Source organism: Maylandia zebra, linkage group LG22 (assembly GCF_041146795.1).
Source record: "Maylandia zebra isolate NMK-2024a linkage group LG22, Mzebra_GT3a, whole genome shotgun sequence".
Lineage (NCBI taxonomy): Eukaryota > Metazoa > Chordata > Actinopteri > Cichliformes > Cichlidae > Maylandia > Maylandia zebra.
Window position 1 is genome coordinate 13974556 of NC_135187.1, and position 17743 is coordinate 13992298.

General features: G+C 42.2%; 1 protein-coding gene and 1 long non-coding RNA gene across 2 annotated transcripts in view; one reads left to right on the forward strand and one right to left on the reverse strand.

Moving 5' to 3' along the window:
• Positions 1-2106, forward strand: part of LOC112430253 (uncharacterized) — a 4674-nt gene extending 2568 nt beyond the window's left edge. The window contains exons 9-12 of the mRNA XM_076879530.1: positions 194-322; positions 387-524; positions 1264-1366; positions 1644-2106. Of these exons, the coding sequence (XP_076735645.1) occupies positions 194-322; positions 387-524; positions 1264-1366; positions 1644-1861 (588 nt within the window). The 3' untranslated portion in view covers positions 1862-2106. The remainder of the gene's footprint in view (positions 1-193; positions 323-386; positions 525-1263; positions 1367-1643) is intronic.
• LOC143414696 (uncharacterized) lies at positions 2104-4081 on the reverse strand. The gene is made up of 3 exons (XR_013095383.1): positions 3739-4081; positions 2870-3146; positions 2104-2795 (listed from the first exon to the last, which is right to left on the reverse strand). It is a non-coding gene; the product is annotated as an uncharacterized LOC143414696 (long non-coding RNA).
• Between the last annotated feature and the right edge of the window lie 13662 nt (positions 4082-17743).

A 17743-nucleotide genomic window follows, 5' to 3' on the forward strand; every position in this document is an offset into this window, starting at 1 on the left:
TATACATTGCCCCGTATGAGTTATAAACATGTCTAACCTAGACTAATCCTTTAAAATTGTTCTAGATCAAAAACTCTGCCATTGAGACATGGTCTGAGACTTTAAACTTGTCTTTTTTAAAAAATTTTATGTATGAGGAATTAGGAATTTATAGTTCTTGTTTCTGTCTGAATTACTGTCTTATGGGTTACAGCTTGAAGGGCAATCCAAGCTGTCGGATGAAGAGAGAAAACGTGTTCAGGATCTGGCATATGCATGGGACCTCCCCCCCTTGACAGAGAACAACAGGAGATGGCTGTTTGAGAAATTATTACTCCATTCTGTGAGTGAATTGAAAAGTAAGTAAAATATTTCTGTGTTACTGTTTAGTTAACGTTTTTCCTTAGGTCATTGGAAGAGTGACGAGGTCGATAAAACAGCTGAGAAGGGGACTTAAAGAAACCCATATGTGGACCCTGCTGACCCAGCGACCTGACACGGTGCCCTTACTCTTTCCACAAGAGTTGGCTGCTGTGAATCCTGAGGTAAATTTTGTGTTCCTAAATACTGTATTCATTAATAACATTTTACTGTGCGTTGTAGAAAATGTAGTCCAAAGCAAACTATGAAGACTTGAGTCATTCTACAAAGTGAAAAAATTGCAATTTTAATTTGGCATTTACCAAGAATTATGTATCAAATAATAAACTTACCATAACAAAGCTGTATTCATTTTTACAAATAAAATGCACAAATACTAAAAATGAACATATTCTTGTGGACCATACATCTTTACAGCAGTTTTTCTTTAGTCCTGTAAAAATAAAACTGCTCGAAAAGCATGATTTACATATAGAAAACGATTTTGTAGATTTGAAAAAGACATGACTAAAATACATTAGTAATTATTTGGTAATACACATTTTCTAATTATATATTTAGCCATTACTGTTGTTTGAATTTGAAAAAAAAAATTAATTTCTATTTTCATTTTTTGTTTGAGACAGTTTCTTCTTTTAAGATACAGTCAAAACTATGTAGAGGTTTGGGGATCCAAGTGAACACAAAAAGCACAAAACATGGATTATTATAGAAATTTATTCAAGAAATCAAGTCATGGATCATAAGGCTAAGTGGGTGATAGTGAGCTAAGAACAGGTGTGACTAATTAGATAAAATATGGCTATAGGGAAGGGAACTCCCCAAAACAAGAAGAGACAAAATCCATGGAAATCTGAAAAATGTGCAGCAGTATTTTTAAGGGTATACTTTGTTCTGTTACAGGTCCTTCTTCAGTGGATCGTGTGGCCAGAAGATGAAGATGATGACTGTCCTCTTCAAAATAAATGCCGAATCACAGGCTACATGAGGCATTTTATTCTAAATGGTAGGTTTGCCATTTTGCAGGAGGGGAATACTACGGAGCCCCGCAGGGGACACGGGAGAAAAAAAAAAAATTAAGACGGACTTTTGCGAGATCTCGCAAAAACAAACTTGGGATCTCGCAAAAGTATTGCGAGATCTCGCAAAAGTCCGTCTTAATTTTTTTTTTTTTTCTCCCATGTCCCCTGCGGGGCTCCGTAGAATACCAATATTATTGTAATGTTAAAAATATATTGGTTGGATTTTTTTCAAGGTTGTTAAACCTCTTTTTTTCTTCACAGCAACACCAAGTGAGCTGACAAATGTCCTAAAATTCTGGACTGGATGGGAGATTGTGCCAAAAAGTCTCACAGTGGAGCTAGTGGATGGCAGACATCCAACTGCTGCCACCTGCTATGAGACCTTGCGCATTCCATACCACTACAAGGACTATTTAACTTTTAAGGAAGACCTCATTGCCTGCTCTGAAACCTGCCACTCAGGGTTTGGACTCATTTGAGTCATTCCCATAATGCAAGGTAGTGGTGTACAAGTCTCTGTTTAAGATTTGGAATATAAATGTTCACATCTACTGGGCCTCTCTGATGCCATTTACTCTGTGCAGGCAACATTGGTTCTTGGTTCAGTTCTCGGTTGAAAATGCCTTTAAGTAGTTTTTAAAACTGTTAATGTCTTGAAAGTTTACCTTGTCAATGACATCTTGCATGCATCTTGATCAAAATAAAAGGACAAGATTGACTTACATTGCTGTTTTAATTTTGAAACATTCCAACCATCAGCCTTCAGTCAAATATTGCTTTACAACATAACATTCAAACTGACAAGCAGTTTCTATTTAGTTTTCTGAGTGAATCAATATTTTTAAGTTCCCTCTCTCCTAATTCTTCAGTGTTTACATTACGAAGCTTTACTAAAAATTGTTACTTATAGTGAAGTTTATAGCTTGAAACAGTTGGTGAACCCTGTGTAATCTCAGATTTCAGCACAATTTGAAGATCAGATCCCATTTCTTGACATAAGTCACAATAATCAGAACTGCTTATACACAATTATGTTAATGAAAAAATCCTTGAAAATTCTTTGAGTTGGTTTAGTTTAAGCAGACTGATTGTCCAGATGTCCGTGATGAAGATCCGATTACATTTCATGACCAAATTGTGCGGAAATTAATGAAATTCAACAAGATACACAAACTTTTTCCTGCAACTGTATGTAGCTTTCCTATTCTAAATGAATTGCTAACAAAACTGAACAGCCATAATGTACATGTCCGCACCAAAGGACTGGGATGCCGCTCTTGGATTAACAACGCCCTGTAAAGTTGTCATTTGTTCTTCTGTCAATGGACAGTCAGTGTTCGGAACAACAATGCTTGAATGGTTATGGCAAGATAGGCCACTGTCCTCCCAGTCAATGTCTGGAATCTGGAAGCCCTGCAACGAACAAGCAAAATTAGGAAAGAATAATTGTATATAGGAATCAGAGTACTAAAAATGTGCACCTTTACCTGTGTGTTTTCTGGAACAGGAACAGGGTGATATCTGTGACCCAACTCCCACAGCTGGTTGGGACTCATGTTGTTTTCTGTTCGCAGTGGATGGTTGTCCCATCCACTGCAAAATGTATTCAAATCATCCTCCAGTCGAGGAAGAAAGACGTAATGGCAGCAAAAGAGGTGTGCAACATTTGAAATGTCAAGAAGGCCCTCTTCCTCAAGGTTGTGAAGAACATCGTAGTAAATGCATGTAACGGCCACCCAGAGGTCTCTCCACAGTCGCTCTATTCTGAAATAATATATAAAAAATATTTAATTAGGTATGGCTTTTCTTGGTGTGTATGACAAATTCCCTGCTTGTTTCTAACCCTACATGAAATGTGTGCATGACAACAGTAATAATACATTATCAGGGCATGTAGGAAGGACCCAGGCATATCACTTAAAAGGTGCCAAAAGGGTTGTAATGATCAGTGGCAACATGAGATGACAACCAGACCATTAACACAGAATGAACATTCATGGAAGGAAGGAACAGACTGGAAAAGGTGCGTGAATAACTAAAAAATAGGGCACATTCCTGAAGGCTCTTTGGGGTTTGTAGGACCTGTCCAATATTTTCTTCCTTGAGGGGTAAGTAATGGAAATTGAAAGAAAAAACAACAAAAACTGCCAAAAAAAAAAAAAAGGAACACCTGATACATATCAGAAAGTATATCATGCTGGATAGGGCACTGTTCTCTAAAGACATTTTACTGTAAAACTTTCATAAAACTATACCCTTTAAATGTATGTATTTTTAAATAATGGAAATAAAGATGCAACACCTTCCATCTTATGTCAGAAACATTTGAGGTGGACAGTATTTTATGAGAACAAACCTTTGATTGTGCACACTCTTTCCTGAAATGAAACTGCCTCTTCCTGTGCCACGAACAGTAAACATCAGCCGTGCAACCTCCACATTTTCCCCTCCGTGGTCGCCACGAACCCTGAAAACAAAGAATCGTACCCCAAAACATTCGAAGCTTTAAACAAACTTAGATCTGATAATAAAGAACAGTATATGCCTTAAGCAAAGTTTGAAAAACAAATTGTAAAAGAATCCTTAAAATCTTTCATTGCTACTGCTCTTGAATGCATCAGAAAAATTGTCTCATGAATGCACTTTCCAGCATGTGTCAGTATGAAGTTTAATTTAACACAGCTGTTAAAACATTTTTTAGGATTTCACAGGTTAGTAGTAATTACTTAGATTTATTGTATTTGTTGGAAATTACGCAAGTGCCATCTTGTATCATTATGATCTGTGTAAGGAGACAATTTTTAGAATATTTTTGCAAAAATATTTACATCAAATTAAACAAATAAGTAGTCTATGGCATTTAAAAGTGGTTACCTACAACTCTGAAATGATAATACTAATTCTTATTGATGATGATATTGAATTTGAAATCATGGTGTAACACTGAACCCGACATCATAAAATGATTACCCTTGTAATGTCAGGGAGTTACAGCCAAGGAGGCAAAATATTACTATCTCACCCCTTGTATCCAATTACATAACAGCAGTGTTTGGTAAAGGTGTTGAATTAATTTTTTTTTATTCTTAAATATCCCCAAGTCACCATAACAATCATTTGAAATTAGAGATATATATATAAGATAAGATAAGATAAGATAAGATAACCTTTATTAGTCCCACACGTGGGAAATTTGTTTTGTCACAGCAGGAAGTGGACAGTGCAAAAGTTATGAGGCAAAAATTAGAATACAATAAGAATAAATACAGTACACAACTGTACAGAATAGAATAAAATACTATATACAGTAGAATAAAATAAAATAAATATACAATAAGATAAAAATAGAATACAAATACTATATACAACTGAGTAAAAATACAACGATGACAGAAAGGATTATTGCACTTGGTATTATTGCATATGTATGGATGTGTGTGCTTGATCAGTTAAAGTCTTTATTATGGAGTCTGACAGCAGTGGGGAGGAAAGACCTGCGAAATCTCTCCGTCCCACACCGTGGGTGCCGCAGTCTCCCACTGAAGGAGCTGCTCAGTGCTGTCACAGTCTGCTGCATGGGGTGGGAGATGTTGTCCAACAGGGATGACAGCTTAGCCGCCGTTCTCCTGTCACTCACCACCTCCACTGGGTCCAGAGGGCATCCTAGAACAGAGCTGGCCTGTTGAGGCAAGTTAGAATCATCTTAAACAACTTTTAATGAAATATCCAAATGTAGTCTTACAAAAGGTATGTAAGAAAATACCTAACCCATAATAAAATGCATCACTTATTACCTGAGAGGAAAACCAAACTTCTCGATTGATTTTTGGAAGAATGCCAGTGTTGTTGATGCCAGATTGTTGGAAGCAGCACTGAGATACATAATCTTTATAGGAAAAAGAACAATGGGAAACTTCCATGTAAATATTACATTTGATTTACTTACTAAACTAAACTTACCTTACGAGAAAAGCCATCAATACCTCCAAAGATCACAATGTTATAGCTGAATGGGGAAAACAAAATGTTTTTTTTTATCAGTTTTTGAATTATCACTTTGAAGTGTTTAAATGTAAGCAATGCAAGATGTAATTTATGTATGTCCAGATGCAAATATAGTAACGAGTAAGATAACAAAATACAGTTCTGAACATTTGCAGATGAAAAAATTCTCAGGAATCAGAATCAGAATACTTTATTGATCCCTGGGGGAAATTATTTTTTGTTACAGTGCTCCATTTTAAACCAACATTAAGACAAGACAGACAATACACTAACTAAGAATAGTACAATATATACATATATATACATACATACATACATAAGTCACTTATAAATAAATATTTGGAAAAGAAACATGTGTAGTTGTAGCAGCAAACAGTGTGTTAAGTGGATGCGTTGTACAGGGAGATGGCCACAGGCAGGAATGATTTCCTGTGTCGTTCAGTGGTGCTTTTCGGTAATCTCAGTCTCTCACTGAACGAGCTCCTGTGACTGACCAACATGTCATGGAGTGGGTGGGAGGTGTTATCCAACATTGTCTTTATCTTGGACAGCATCCGCCTCTCCGACACCACCTTGAGGGAGTCCAGCTCCATCCCCACAACATTGCTGGCCTTACGGATCAGTTTATTAAGTCTGTTGGCATCTGCGACCCTCAGCCTGCTCCCCCAGCATGCAACAGCATAGAGGATCGCACTGGCCACCACAGACTCATAGAAAATCCTCAGCATTTTCTGGCAGATGTTGAAGGACCTCAGTCGCCTCAAAAAATAGAGACGACTCTGGCCCTTCCTGTAAAGTGCTGTGGTGTTTTTAGCCCAGTCCAGTTTATTGTCAATGTGTACTCCAAGGTATTTATAGTCCTCCACAATGTCAACACTGACCCCCTGGATTGAAACAGGGGTCAAGTGTTTCCTGGTCTTCCTGAAGTCCACGATCAGTTCCTTGGTCTTTGCCACGTTGAGCTGCAGATGATTCTGCTCACACCACGTGACAAAGGAGTCGACCACAGCCCGGTACTCTGTCTCATCATCCCTGCTGATGCATCCAACCACCGCAGAGTCATCAGAAAACTTCTGAAGATGGCAGGTCTCTGTGCAGTGGCTGAAGTCTGTGGTGTAGAGGGTGAAGAGGAAGGGGGAGAGGACAGTCCCCTGTGGTGCCCCTGTGTTGCTAATCACCTTGTCAGACACACACTGTGGGAGACGTACATATTGTGGTCTTCCTGTCAGGTAATCAACAATCCAGGACACCAGAGAATATCTTTCACTTCAAAAGATCAAATAATTTACCGTATCAGTTTGTGATTTGTGTCAATATGCATTAGAGACTGTGGTCCTGGGACGGAATAAGCACGTCGAGCAATGCATCCCAAGGAAAACATCCTTGACACAACACCAGCTGTGTCAACACGGTGCATAGAACTTCTAACCCTTTGGTACTGGACTCTGTGTCCTCTGGCCTGAAGAAGTGCTTTCACCATCCGGTATCCAGCGTGAGGCTGCCTGGATTTTATGTCTGTAATGCATTGGTCCAACTCTTCATCTGACAGGCTGCTATAGAGTGCTTTGACTGAAAGATTGAACTCATTCATGCGTCAGAATACTGTGCTTCTTGACATTCCCAAAATTTTAGCAATGGCTGGGATGGACAAGTTCAGTTCCAGAAGACTGTTAAGATGATGGGGGGAAAGAGCCATTCTTAGTCGCCCAGTAGGTCCCCACTCAAACTGAATGACAGCACTATGTAGATTCATTTTATCCTTTTCTCTGTTTATCAGAGTATGTAAACTACATAATGCATCTACTTGACCAGACAAAGCTTGTAGAGAAACTAGTTCTTGGGTGCAAATGAAATCTAAAAAGTCCAGATCCAGGGGAAGGTGTTCAAGACAATGTTCTAAACGTGAACGCAGTCTCAGAAGAATATGATGTAGGAGAAGATCCTAAAGGAGAGGAAAAAGTAGAATTATTTTTGTAATTTTTAAATCACCAACAAAAAGTGAGTTAAAAACACAAGGTTAGTTACGTTAACTGAATATTCTTAGGCTATAAGATTCCAATGTTTATTTTATCATATTTCCTTATGGTTCTTTGAAAAAAGTATATTTTTTAATTCATGCCATTTGTTGCAGTATTTTGATTTTCTGGTTAGGATTTTATTTATTATTTTCTTACATCTTTTGTTTTAATAGCACAGTAAAAATTGAGCTCGCAAGAGAAAAAGCTTTATTTTCTATTTTATCTGTTTTATTTAAATGTTTTTGAGAACAAAGCCAAACCAAAACTTAATGAAGAAAGCTGGAAATGATTATTGAGTTCAGTGTTCCCAACGAATACTCTGAATGGATGAAAAAAAACGAAAACAGATTGCCTGGCAGCGTGTTTCATTTATGAAAAGGTCAGAAAATTAAATTTGATATTGTCAAATTTAATCCCTTTTGTTTATGAAACAGTGAGAATGAATTTCTTAATGGGTGGCTCAGTTTGGGGAAATTGTGGGTAGCCTGCAAGGGCCTCAACTCAATCCTATATTTCCGTTTTAATATTTCTAATGTTTGCCTTGTTTTCTTCACTGTCTGGTCTGCCTCTGTCTTGCCTGTATGGATGCATTTACACCGAAATGTCCCCAACAAAGGATGTTTTAATTCACCACTATTCCAGTGAAACACGAGTCTCCCATCTTCCTGCTACCGGTCTGGAGTTTTTGTTCACCAAAGCACACACCAACTTCATACTGACGGACAGATCACTGCCCTTTTGCCGCCTTGTCTGACCGTGTTTTGTGGCTTTGGTTCACTTCACCTCACTCTTCCCCATTCTTGTCATTAAATCAGGCTGTTCTGCAACCATGGCAGCCATTCACTCTATGGCTTTATTCATGGTGTATTTTACCCCTTCACCAAAGGCCGTTCTCGTTTCCAACATTATATTTGCAGTGTTCGTCTATCTATCAATATCTGCGGAGTATTTTTTTAACGAGTATCCTATTTTCTAAAGCACAGCATGTAAAGGGTAGCTCGGGTAGCTCGGTTAGCAGGATGCTAGCATGTAGCGCTTAGTGAGACACGCCTCAGACGAGTTGAGCAAAGACCCCGTCTGTGTACTTTATACGTGAGCAACGGATTTAAATAAAATTAAGGTTTCAAAAGACAAACTTGAAGATAAAAAAATATATATACTCACCGGAGAGCCGCCAGGGTTTGCCGCTGCCATCTTGGCGCTCCTAAATTCAAAACTGCTTCTGCAGACAGGCATGGGAGGCGTGGAAATTGTCTTTGAGTTAGTCAAACGTTTTCCTTAGTTCGAGTAGATGATAAAAAAAATAAATGGGATTTTAAGTAGGACTAGGCGTTCTGTAATGATCTCTATTTAGGAGAAAAACTTAATCACTCACCTCTAAACAGCTCTCTTTTAGGAGACAAACTGCTGGCTAACGGTGTCATGTGATCAAACAGCGTAATTTAATTGGCCGAGAGCCACTCGACTCGATCTGGTGCTGATTGCTCTGGCTTGGGTCATTAAAGTTCATCACTTTTGCAGTTGAATTTTTGCAGGTGAATTTTTGCAGGTGAATTTTTTTCAGGTGAATTTTTGGCAGGTGAATTTTTTTCAGGTGAATTTTTGCAGGTGAATTTTTGCAGGTGAATATTTTTGGAGGGAAATTTGGAGGATAAAAATTCAGTGTCATAAATTCAATGTCTAAAAATACTTGAATTCTGATGATACTATATTTCTTCCATAAAAATGCCTGTAAATCAAATTGAGTTCAGTGACAATTACTGTTTGTTTGAATCAATTTATTAATAACATAAAACCTTTAAACCAATGCAACACATATAACAATGTAACAAATATATTCAAATAAATACATTTCTCAATACATAACTCATTTGGGAACTAGTCTTTCTAGAAGTGAAAACAGTCTGTCCATCCTCTCCCTGCTCTCCTCTCCTCAGCCTCTCTTTGCTGCCTCATGTCCTCTCTGATGAGGTCTAGCAGCTCATCATCTCTTTTCCTCTTTCTCCCTGTCGTAAGTGGCTGACTCGCTTCGTCATCGCTGTCGTTTTGGTCACCCACTGCTGTGCTTGGCCCTGGATTGTCCTTAGGGAGAGAGGACATTAGGACAGGAGGCTTAATGGAAGGCATCTGTCCTATCACCTCATGCATGAGGTGGCAAACCAGGGCCAAGTAGCATCAGTGGGCTTCCCACTGACCCCCTCTCCTGAGCCTGGATACTTGCAATCCTAAAGGCAGAGGAAATCAAAAATGACAGCAAGCAAATAACAACACTACAACAACTCTTAGTAATTGCACATTTATTAACTTGTGTTCATAAGAATTATCTTCTTGATAACACACATACATACTTTGTATTCTTTAAACTTATCTCATGTCTTCTGGCCTGCAAGGGGGTGACTTTCCCCTGCAGGCCCATCTTCCCCAGAATTGTCCTGATCACACACAACAAATAAGAGAAGAAAGGAAACCATGGCAACTATGTTAATCACTAAACCCAAAAGTTTTCAACACCAGAGGAATACCGTCTGGACATCACAGGTTCTGTACAGCAGCGGTCTGTGAGTCGTTTGGTACCAGGCCACGAGAGTGGAGGCTCCGCGGTGAAATTTATGGTTTTCAGGGTTTTTAATTGTTAACTCGATTTCCCTGGGTCTTTTCCCTTGTTGTAGTTGTGCGTCTTATTTTGAAAGAAATATTTACACGTTACCATAGCGACAAGAGAGCATTAAGCGGCAGAGAGGAGGATGTTACTCTCAATTTGGCACATTTTCAGGAGGACGCTGCTAATAAAGTTACACAATTACACAGTACATTCACGATGCCACAGTTTTTGTCTTGGTCGGATCATTTTATGTGGTTGTATTTATCCGCGATACCTTAAAGGCCGCTCCGTGTCTGACATAAACTGATCTGTGGCGCAAAAAGGTTGGGGACCGCTGCTGTACAGCATGGTGGTTAATAGAACCGTACTCATATGAATATGATGTGTATGTGACAGGTGAGACCTGGAGACTTGGGACCGCCCCTGGTGGGCGGAGCTGGTCTTCGCTCCTTTCATAAGCGCAGGTGTGGGCAATTGGGTATTCCTTTGCAAACCTGAAGCTGCGAGTGCTTGGTCCGAGTTGGGCAAGTTGGTGTTTCTTAACTATGAAAGTCTGATACGCGTCCTCCCCTAAACTTCTGTTAGAAGGGTAGGTTACACAAAAATGTACCACTTGAGCTCTGGCTGTTGGCAGAGGTTTACAGTTATTTGCACCCTTGTAGGTGGGAAACATTGCTCCCGTGAGAACGGTATAGTGGACTTCATCGCCACTGACCCACATTTATTAGGGTGTGACACGAACTTGTGGACAGGTAACAAAACCAATTCAGTGGAGGAATATTCCTGTGTTTTATTGTCCAGCTAGTGATCTCCTGCCTTTTATTCACAGAGTATCGAGCTGCTGCTTTGCCAGGTGGATTTCTGGCTGCGGGCAAAGGACCCGACACATCAGTGTGTTTTAATTTGTTTTAAACTGGTGTAAGCCGACAGACTGCTGCGGCTGTCGATGGTTTTGTTTTTTTGTTTTACTTTTTCTGTATCAGTAGGCACCACAGATTGATTCGCAGGCGGTGAAGGCGCTGCAGGGAAAACAAATCCTTTTTTTTTGTCTCCCCGCTCTTGCATGCACAGCGGGGGGCCCGAGTGAAGACGGCACCGAAGATTTGCCTTTTTTTCTATAGTGTTTTACCCATTTGGGGTCATGTGTGAGTTGCCGTCCATTTTTAACCTGTGTGCTATGTCGATTTGTTTTTAAACTGTTCCCCGCAGCGCTTGTCCTGCCTCACGGGCAATCGTACAGTTTTATCGTTTTTTTTAATAAGGTAACGTTTTTAATTGTTTTTAGGTGCTGCTGTTACACTGTTTCTTTTATTTTGTATTAAAAATTAAACTCTTTTAAACTGACTGTGCGCCTACGGCTCTGTCCTATTTTAAATAGGTACCTACCACGGGTCACATGTACATTGATTTATTCTTGTACCTCCATGCCCCAGCAGCCCAAATTCTTCACCCCAGTGAAGAGGTGATCAGCCGCAGTGTTCACAGTGTGGAAAAAAGTAGTGGCTTATTACCCGAAAACTACTATAATTTTGGCGACATTTTCCCCTCTTTTCAGGCCTCATACTTTGACTAACTCTTCCTTGGGATTTCATCAAAATGACGTGATCTCTGGTGCATGGAACCTAAAGACCTTTGTGGTGCTAAATTGCAAAGCTTTTTATGTTTAGGGAAACGGGGTGGTCATGGCAGCACGTGGAGTTTCAATCACTCACCAAAGAGCAGTAATCTGCTGTCACTCAAAAACACAATGTCCAATCTCTCCCAAACGTCGCAGACATGAGTCAAGAGTCAAGCTCAGAAATGTTTAAAAAAAGCAATTTCACAAAGCAGGAACTCCAGCAACACTTGAGGGAAGATGAACAACTTTAATAATAGGTCTATAATAGGTCTATTATTAAAGTTCATCTTCCCTCAAGTGTTGCTGGAGTTCCTGCTTTGTGAATTCTTTTATCCTCTCCATGCACCTTGGAAGCAGGTGAAGTTGTGCCAGAAAATTCTTTTTGCTGCTAAAAAAGCGATTTGTCAGTAATGGTTAGAGCGCCACCTAGTGGGACGACTATAATCAGCATTGAATGAGATGAAATTTTAGCTCGTGGTTCTACGCATGAATTCCATCAATGTGCAGTGTCCGAAAGTCTCCTTATATTTCAATTGCATCGCTATAAGTGCAGTGTTAATTTCTGTCGATAAGTTCCACTTTGTTCTTACTGTTTGCTGCGGTGATGACGTCACATGCTTTTACGACGCTCCTGCCGTATCACGAGTCCGAGGAGCACTAGCCATGTTTTTCTCCATGAGTGTGGGGGAATAGCGATCTCCAGCCGTGTGTGTTCCTGTGCAAATGTGAGTCAAAATCCCTCCAGTTCTACGAGTCTATTTCCACTTATAGCACGGGTTGTACTTTGACATTGATAACAGGGGGTTTATGCTAGGAGATTTATCGAGATTGGTAGAGGCATGTGACTTACCACCGTAGCATTTGTTGCGGGTTGGATCTGTGTACCGTGGTTGTGTTATTTAGCCACTAGAGGGCACTGAAGACCATGTAATTGCGACCTTTCCTAATTTGGGGGCATTAGGTCCTTTCTGTTGTCTGAGATATGTAGGTATTCTTGTTTCCTGCCTGTTCAAATGGGATTGTGGGACTTTCTTATGTCAGAGCATTCAGCTGATTATTTGTGTTACAGTTCATTATATTGGCATGATGTTGGGAAGTGACGAGTGTTATATTTATATGTGAAAATTGTTTCTCCTTGTTTCTTGTTATTCAGAACCACACGTCTGTCCACCCCTCCCACATTCGTTAAGTATGCCTACTGCTGTACTGTTGAGCTGCTATTAACTTCCATTAAAGTATATCCGGACATCACTCTCTGTGCCCCACTCTCTGACCGGAGTTTAAGTCCTGAGGGAGCTATCATCCCAGCATCCCAGAGATAACTCTCTAAGAAGTGGTCCTTCGAGCCGGATAGATAGCTACTCTGAGGACGACATGGAGTTTAAGCACCAGGATATCCCTGACCTATCCGTGCGACGGAAAACTCAGCGAGAGAGACATCTCCCGGCTTACTTTGATGATTATGAAGTTGAATATCAACCCAAATCAGGTACATCCACCGATAAACCAACAGCAGGTGCAGAGGCAGGGATGGCTATAGATCAGCGCTCTGCCAGGCAGCGCTCGACCTCTTCACGATCACATGCCTCAGGTTCTCAATGCAGTAAACCTAGATCCCAGGCTAGTGGTCACTCACCTTCGGGAGGCTCTATCATCGCAGGGCTAACTGATTTGCAGACAGCGATGTTGGAAGAGAAGATGAAGGGCATGGAGCTAGCAGAATTGCAGCGGCAGATGATGGAAGAGAGTCTAGCTGAGGAACAGTGTTTAATATTGGATGCTCAGGCCCGGGAAGCCCTCAGTAAGAAGGAAGAACTATACATGCAGCAAGAAAGGCAAAGACGTCAATTAGACGAAGAGGCACGTACTGCTCACAACACCAGAGAATCTATTACCAGACGTCTATCAATGCAGCGTCGACTCAAAGAGAAGGAGATGGAGCTAAAGAAAGCTTCCCTCATTGCTGCTTTTCTTCGTGATCAAGAAGATGGGCTGCCAGCACCTAGACCTTTAAATAACTGTGAGTATGACTCGGGCCTGCAGGCTTGCAGCAGTGGTGTAAACTCCCAAGTGAATCTGTCAGAGCAGCCAGCACATAACGGACAGCAACGTAATATGACCAGCTATGCGAATGCTTTCCCACCTTCCATCTTGCCAGTGGATGCATCAGTACCAGATTCGCAGCCCTTACATCCCACCAGCTCCTCGGCTGACCTGGAGCCAGTATCTGAACCTTTCCATGAGTGTCCAACGCAACATATCAGTCCTGCTGTGGACACTCCCTCAGCTGGTCATCAGTATGGTCAGCAGCCAGGCGGAAATCACCCCCCTATTACCTACTCGACTCAGACTCTCCGACCTGCAGCAGAGGACAGCTCTAATATTCCTAACCGACAATCACAGCCTCCTGGAAAGGTGAAACATCAGGGATGGCTTCCTCCAGTGCCATACTCAACACCCAGTCAGTTTCTACCGCTTCCTGATTTACCGTCCCGCCTGCGGGATAAAGTCGGACCAGCTGGCTGTGGGCCCACGGCGCCGTCTTTACAGTCCGAGATACCGTTGCCACCTACTGCCAGCAATGGCAACAACTTGATGGAACTGCTAATTGCCAGCTCGTATGGGATCCCCAAGCCAGCACTACCTTCTTTCGCCAGTGGTAAGGAAAGTGATTTCGCGCTTCTTAAGATGGCTCTGGACAGTCTGCTTGGCAGCCATACTCATCTCACAGAGCAGTTCAAATATCAAATCCTTCTGGAGCAGTTAAAACTACCAAGTGCTCACAAACTAGCACAAGCATATATGCATGATCCCCTGCCATATACTACAGCACTCCAGGCTCTCCAAGACAAATATGGTCAACCTCGTCAGCTCGTACAGAGTGAGCTTGGATCTATCCTGAACTCTCCCCAAATCTGGGTGGGGGACCCAGAAGCCTTTGACAATTTTGCTCTGGATGTGCAAGCTTTAGTAGGTATGCTTCGATCACTGGAAGGTGAAAACGGTGTAGGGTAATTTCCAATAAACCAAGTTCAAAAAAGAAGAGTCTATGGCTGACGCGTGTTCCTGGTTTCCAAAAGAAATGCTTCCAGTTGCATTATGATTTGAAGACTGTTTATTTATTACAAACGGAAGATGTAACAATGAACTCCTTCCTAAAAAGCATGAAAGTTCCAAAAAATAGCAGTTATCCAGAACTAGCTGTGCACACGGTCAGAAAACCGTGAGACTCGTAACCTCTCTGTCCATGCTCCTCCCCTTCCCTCTCACACAGGGTTTCATGCTACTATTGCACTTACATACTTAAAGTGAGAGGTACCCCCTTTTAGGTTCCAATCCCAAAACAGTGACTTAAAATTACTTTATGTAAACACATATATTTTCACATTTATTAATCCTGAAAAGATGACTTATGTAATGAATCTATGAATTATAAAACAAACATGAACTCAATCATAAATAAAAAATATAAAGCAGACGTTTGGCGCTTACAAACGGCTACGAACTGCGATGTGGCTCTCATGTCGATAAGTTACTGAGTAAGCTCCCAGCAAGCTACAGAGATGGGTTTGTTGAGTACAGCCTCAGTCGTGGGATACTGAGAACTGGAACTGACAAGACATATACCCTGCCAGATTTTTCGGCCTGGCTCCAAGTGAAGTCGCAGGTCAAGCGCATATCTAGTAGGGCAGCCGACATGTTTCAGGACCAGACCAAACAAGGTCAGAAAGGCAGGAAAAGCCAAAGATATCCTTCCACTGTGTATTACAACACAGACAACAGGAAGGGGGATGGAGCTCATCTGGAACCAGGTCATCGGACACCTCTCATTAAAGGGAAGATTAAGCCAAAACCTTACTGTCCATACTGTGACACCCGTGAGCACTACCTTAATCTTTGCCCCAAATTTAAGACACTGTCCACCACCCAAATTGCAGAGTGGATCAAAGATAAAGGTTGTTGGCGTTGTGGACGGAATCATGCACCTGATGTGTGCACCCTGAAGGCACCCTGTAAAGTGTGCAAACAGCAACATCTTACAGTGCTGCATGAGGTTTGCCAACAGGAGCCTAGGAAAGTCCTGATGGTTGGCACTGCCCCAGATACTTCCACCATCTACATTGATCACCCAAACCGTCCTCATAAGGTCCTGCTAAAGGTTGTGAAGGTGTATCTGTACAATGCTGGGTATTCATTGGAGACCTTTGCTGTACTAGATGACGGTTCTGAACGATCCATCATCCTACCACCAGCCGTGCAGCACCTCAATCTAGGGAAGGAAGCCGAGACACTTCCATTAAGAACTGTTCGTCAGGATGTGATTCACCTGCAAGGGGCCTCGGTCTCCTTTGAGATTTCCCCTGCCCATGATCCTAAGGTGAGATACCACATCCATCATGCCTTCACTGCTGACAAACTGGGCCTCTCCGAGCACAGTTATCTGGTTAAGGCACTCGTGCAAAAATATGCACACCTGCAGAGACTCCCACTTTCCCCTGTCGACAGGGTGCAGCCTTTAGTCCTTATTGGCTCAGACTTCCCTCATCTGCTTGTCCCAATGAAGCCTGTACGGTCTGGCCCTCCTGGGGGTCCATTGGCAGTCTGTACCCGCCTTGGATGGGCTCTGCAGGGTCCAGCTAACTTAACCCAGTTCGCTGTGGAAGAGCAACAGTGTCTCTTTACTGGGTCCCCAAACAATAATCTCCTTCAACATGTAGAACGATTGTGGAAGACAGATGTACTCCCATACACAAATGTGAAGACCGCGACACGTTCTAAGGAAGATCAGAAAGCACTTGAAGCTCTTGAGCAGCGCACAACCAGAGTGCAGGTGGAGGGAGTGACAAGATATGCAACGCCCCTCCTCCGTCGCAAAGACAGTCCTCGCCTCTGGGCACCCAGACTGGCCTTGCTACCACAGCTACGGAGTACTGAACGTCGGATAGCGAGAGACCCAGGGCAGGCTGAAACCTATTGTCAGGAAGTGCATAAACTGGAGGTGGTAGGCTATGTTGAGAAACTATCACCTGAGAAGGTGGATTGTTCGGGCGAGTCATGGTATCTACCCCACCATGTAGTTCACCACAACAACAAGGCTAGACTTGTATTGGTATGAGCAGTTGAATACAACGGGCTCAGCCTCAACAGCCAGTTACTTCCAGGTCCAATTCTGGGACCTTCACTGCTTGGGGTCCTCCTCCGCTTCAGGGAGCATACTGTGGCCATAAGTGGTGACATCAAGGCAATGTTCCACCAAATTCGGTTGCTGCCTGAGGACAAACCTCTGCTCCGCTTCCTATAGAGGTCTATGAGGAAGGATGAGGAGCCAAGTGTGTACGAGTGGCAGGTTCTGCCTTTTGGTACAACGTGCAGTCCTTGTTGTGCCACCTATGCCCTCCAAAGACATGTCAGGGACAACAGCCAGGGTAATGAAGATATCTTGGACACGGTGGAGATGGCCTTCTACGTCGATAACTGTTTGCATAGTCTCCAATCTGCAGAGGAGGCTAAGACACTCATAGATCGGATGCGAGAGTTACTCGCCAAAGGGGGATTCGAGATTAGGCAATGAGCCAGTAATGTTCCATCGGTGGTGGAGCACCTACCAATGGAAGCCAAAGCAGCCAGCACAGAGCTTTGGCTCTCCCAGCACAGCCAAGACCCAGAAGAACCAGCTCTGGGCCTTCGTTGGAACTGTCTCACTGACCGCCTTGGATACAGGCATCGACCTGTGGAGTACTCTCTGCCCACACTGAGAAATGTTTACCGGGTGATGGCATCACAATATGATCCTCTGGGCTTCCTCATACCCTTCTCAACTCGAGCAAAGGTTCTAATTCAGGATCTTTGGAAGGCAGGAGTTGGATGGGATGAACAAATCCATCCTACGGCCTTACTAGACAGATGGACACAGTGGGAGAAGGAACTAGTGAACTTGCCACAGGTGGAACTGCCAAGATGCTATGTCCCACCAAGAGCCGACGTCAGGAGACCGGATAGAGGGGCTCACATATTTTGTGATGCCTCCGAAAGAGCCTATGGAGCAGTAGCCTATCTGCGAACACAGGACTCCCAAGGCGACGTCCACGTGGCATTCATGATGGCGAGGTCAAGAGTA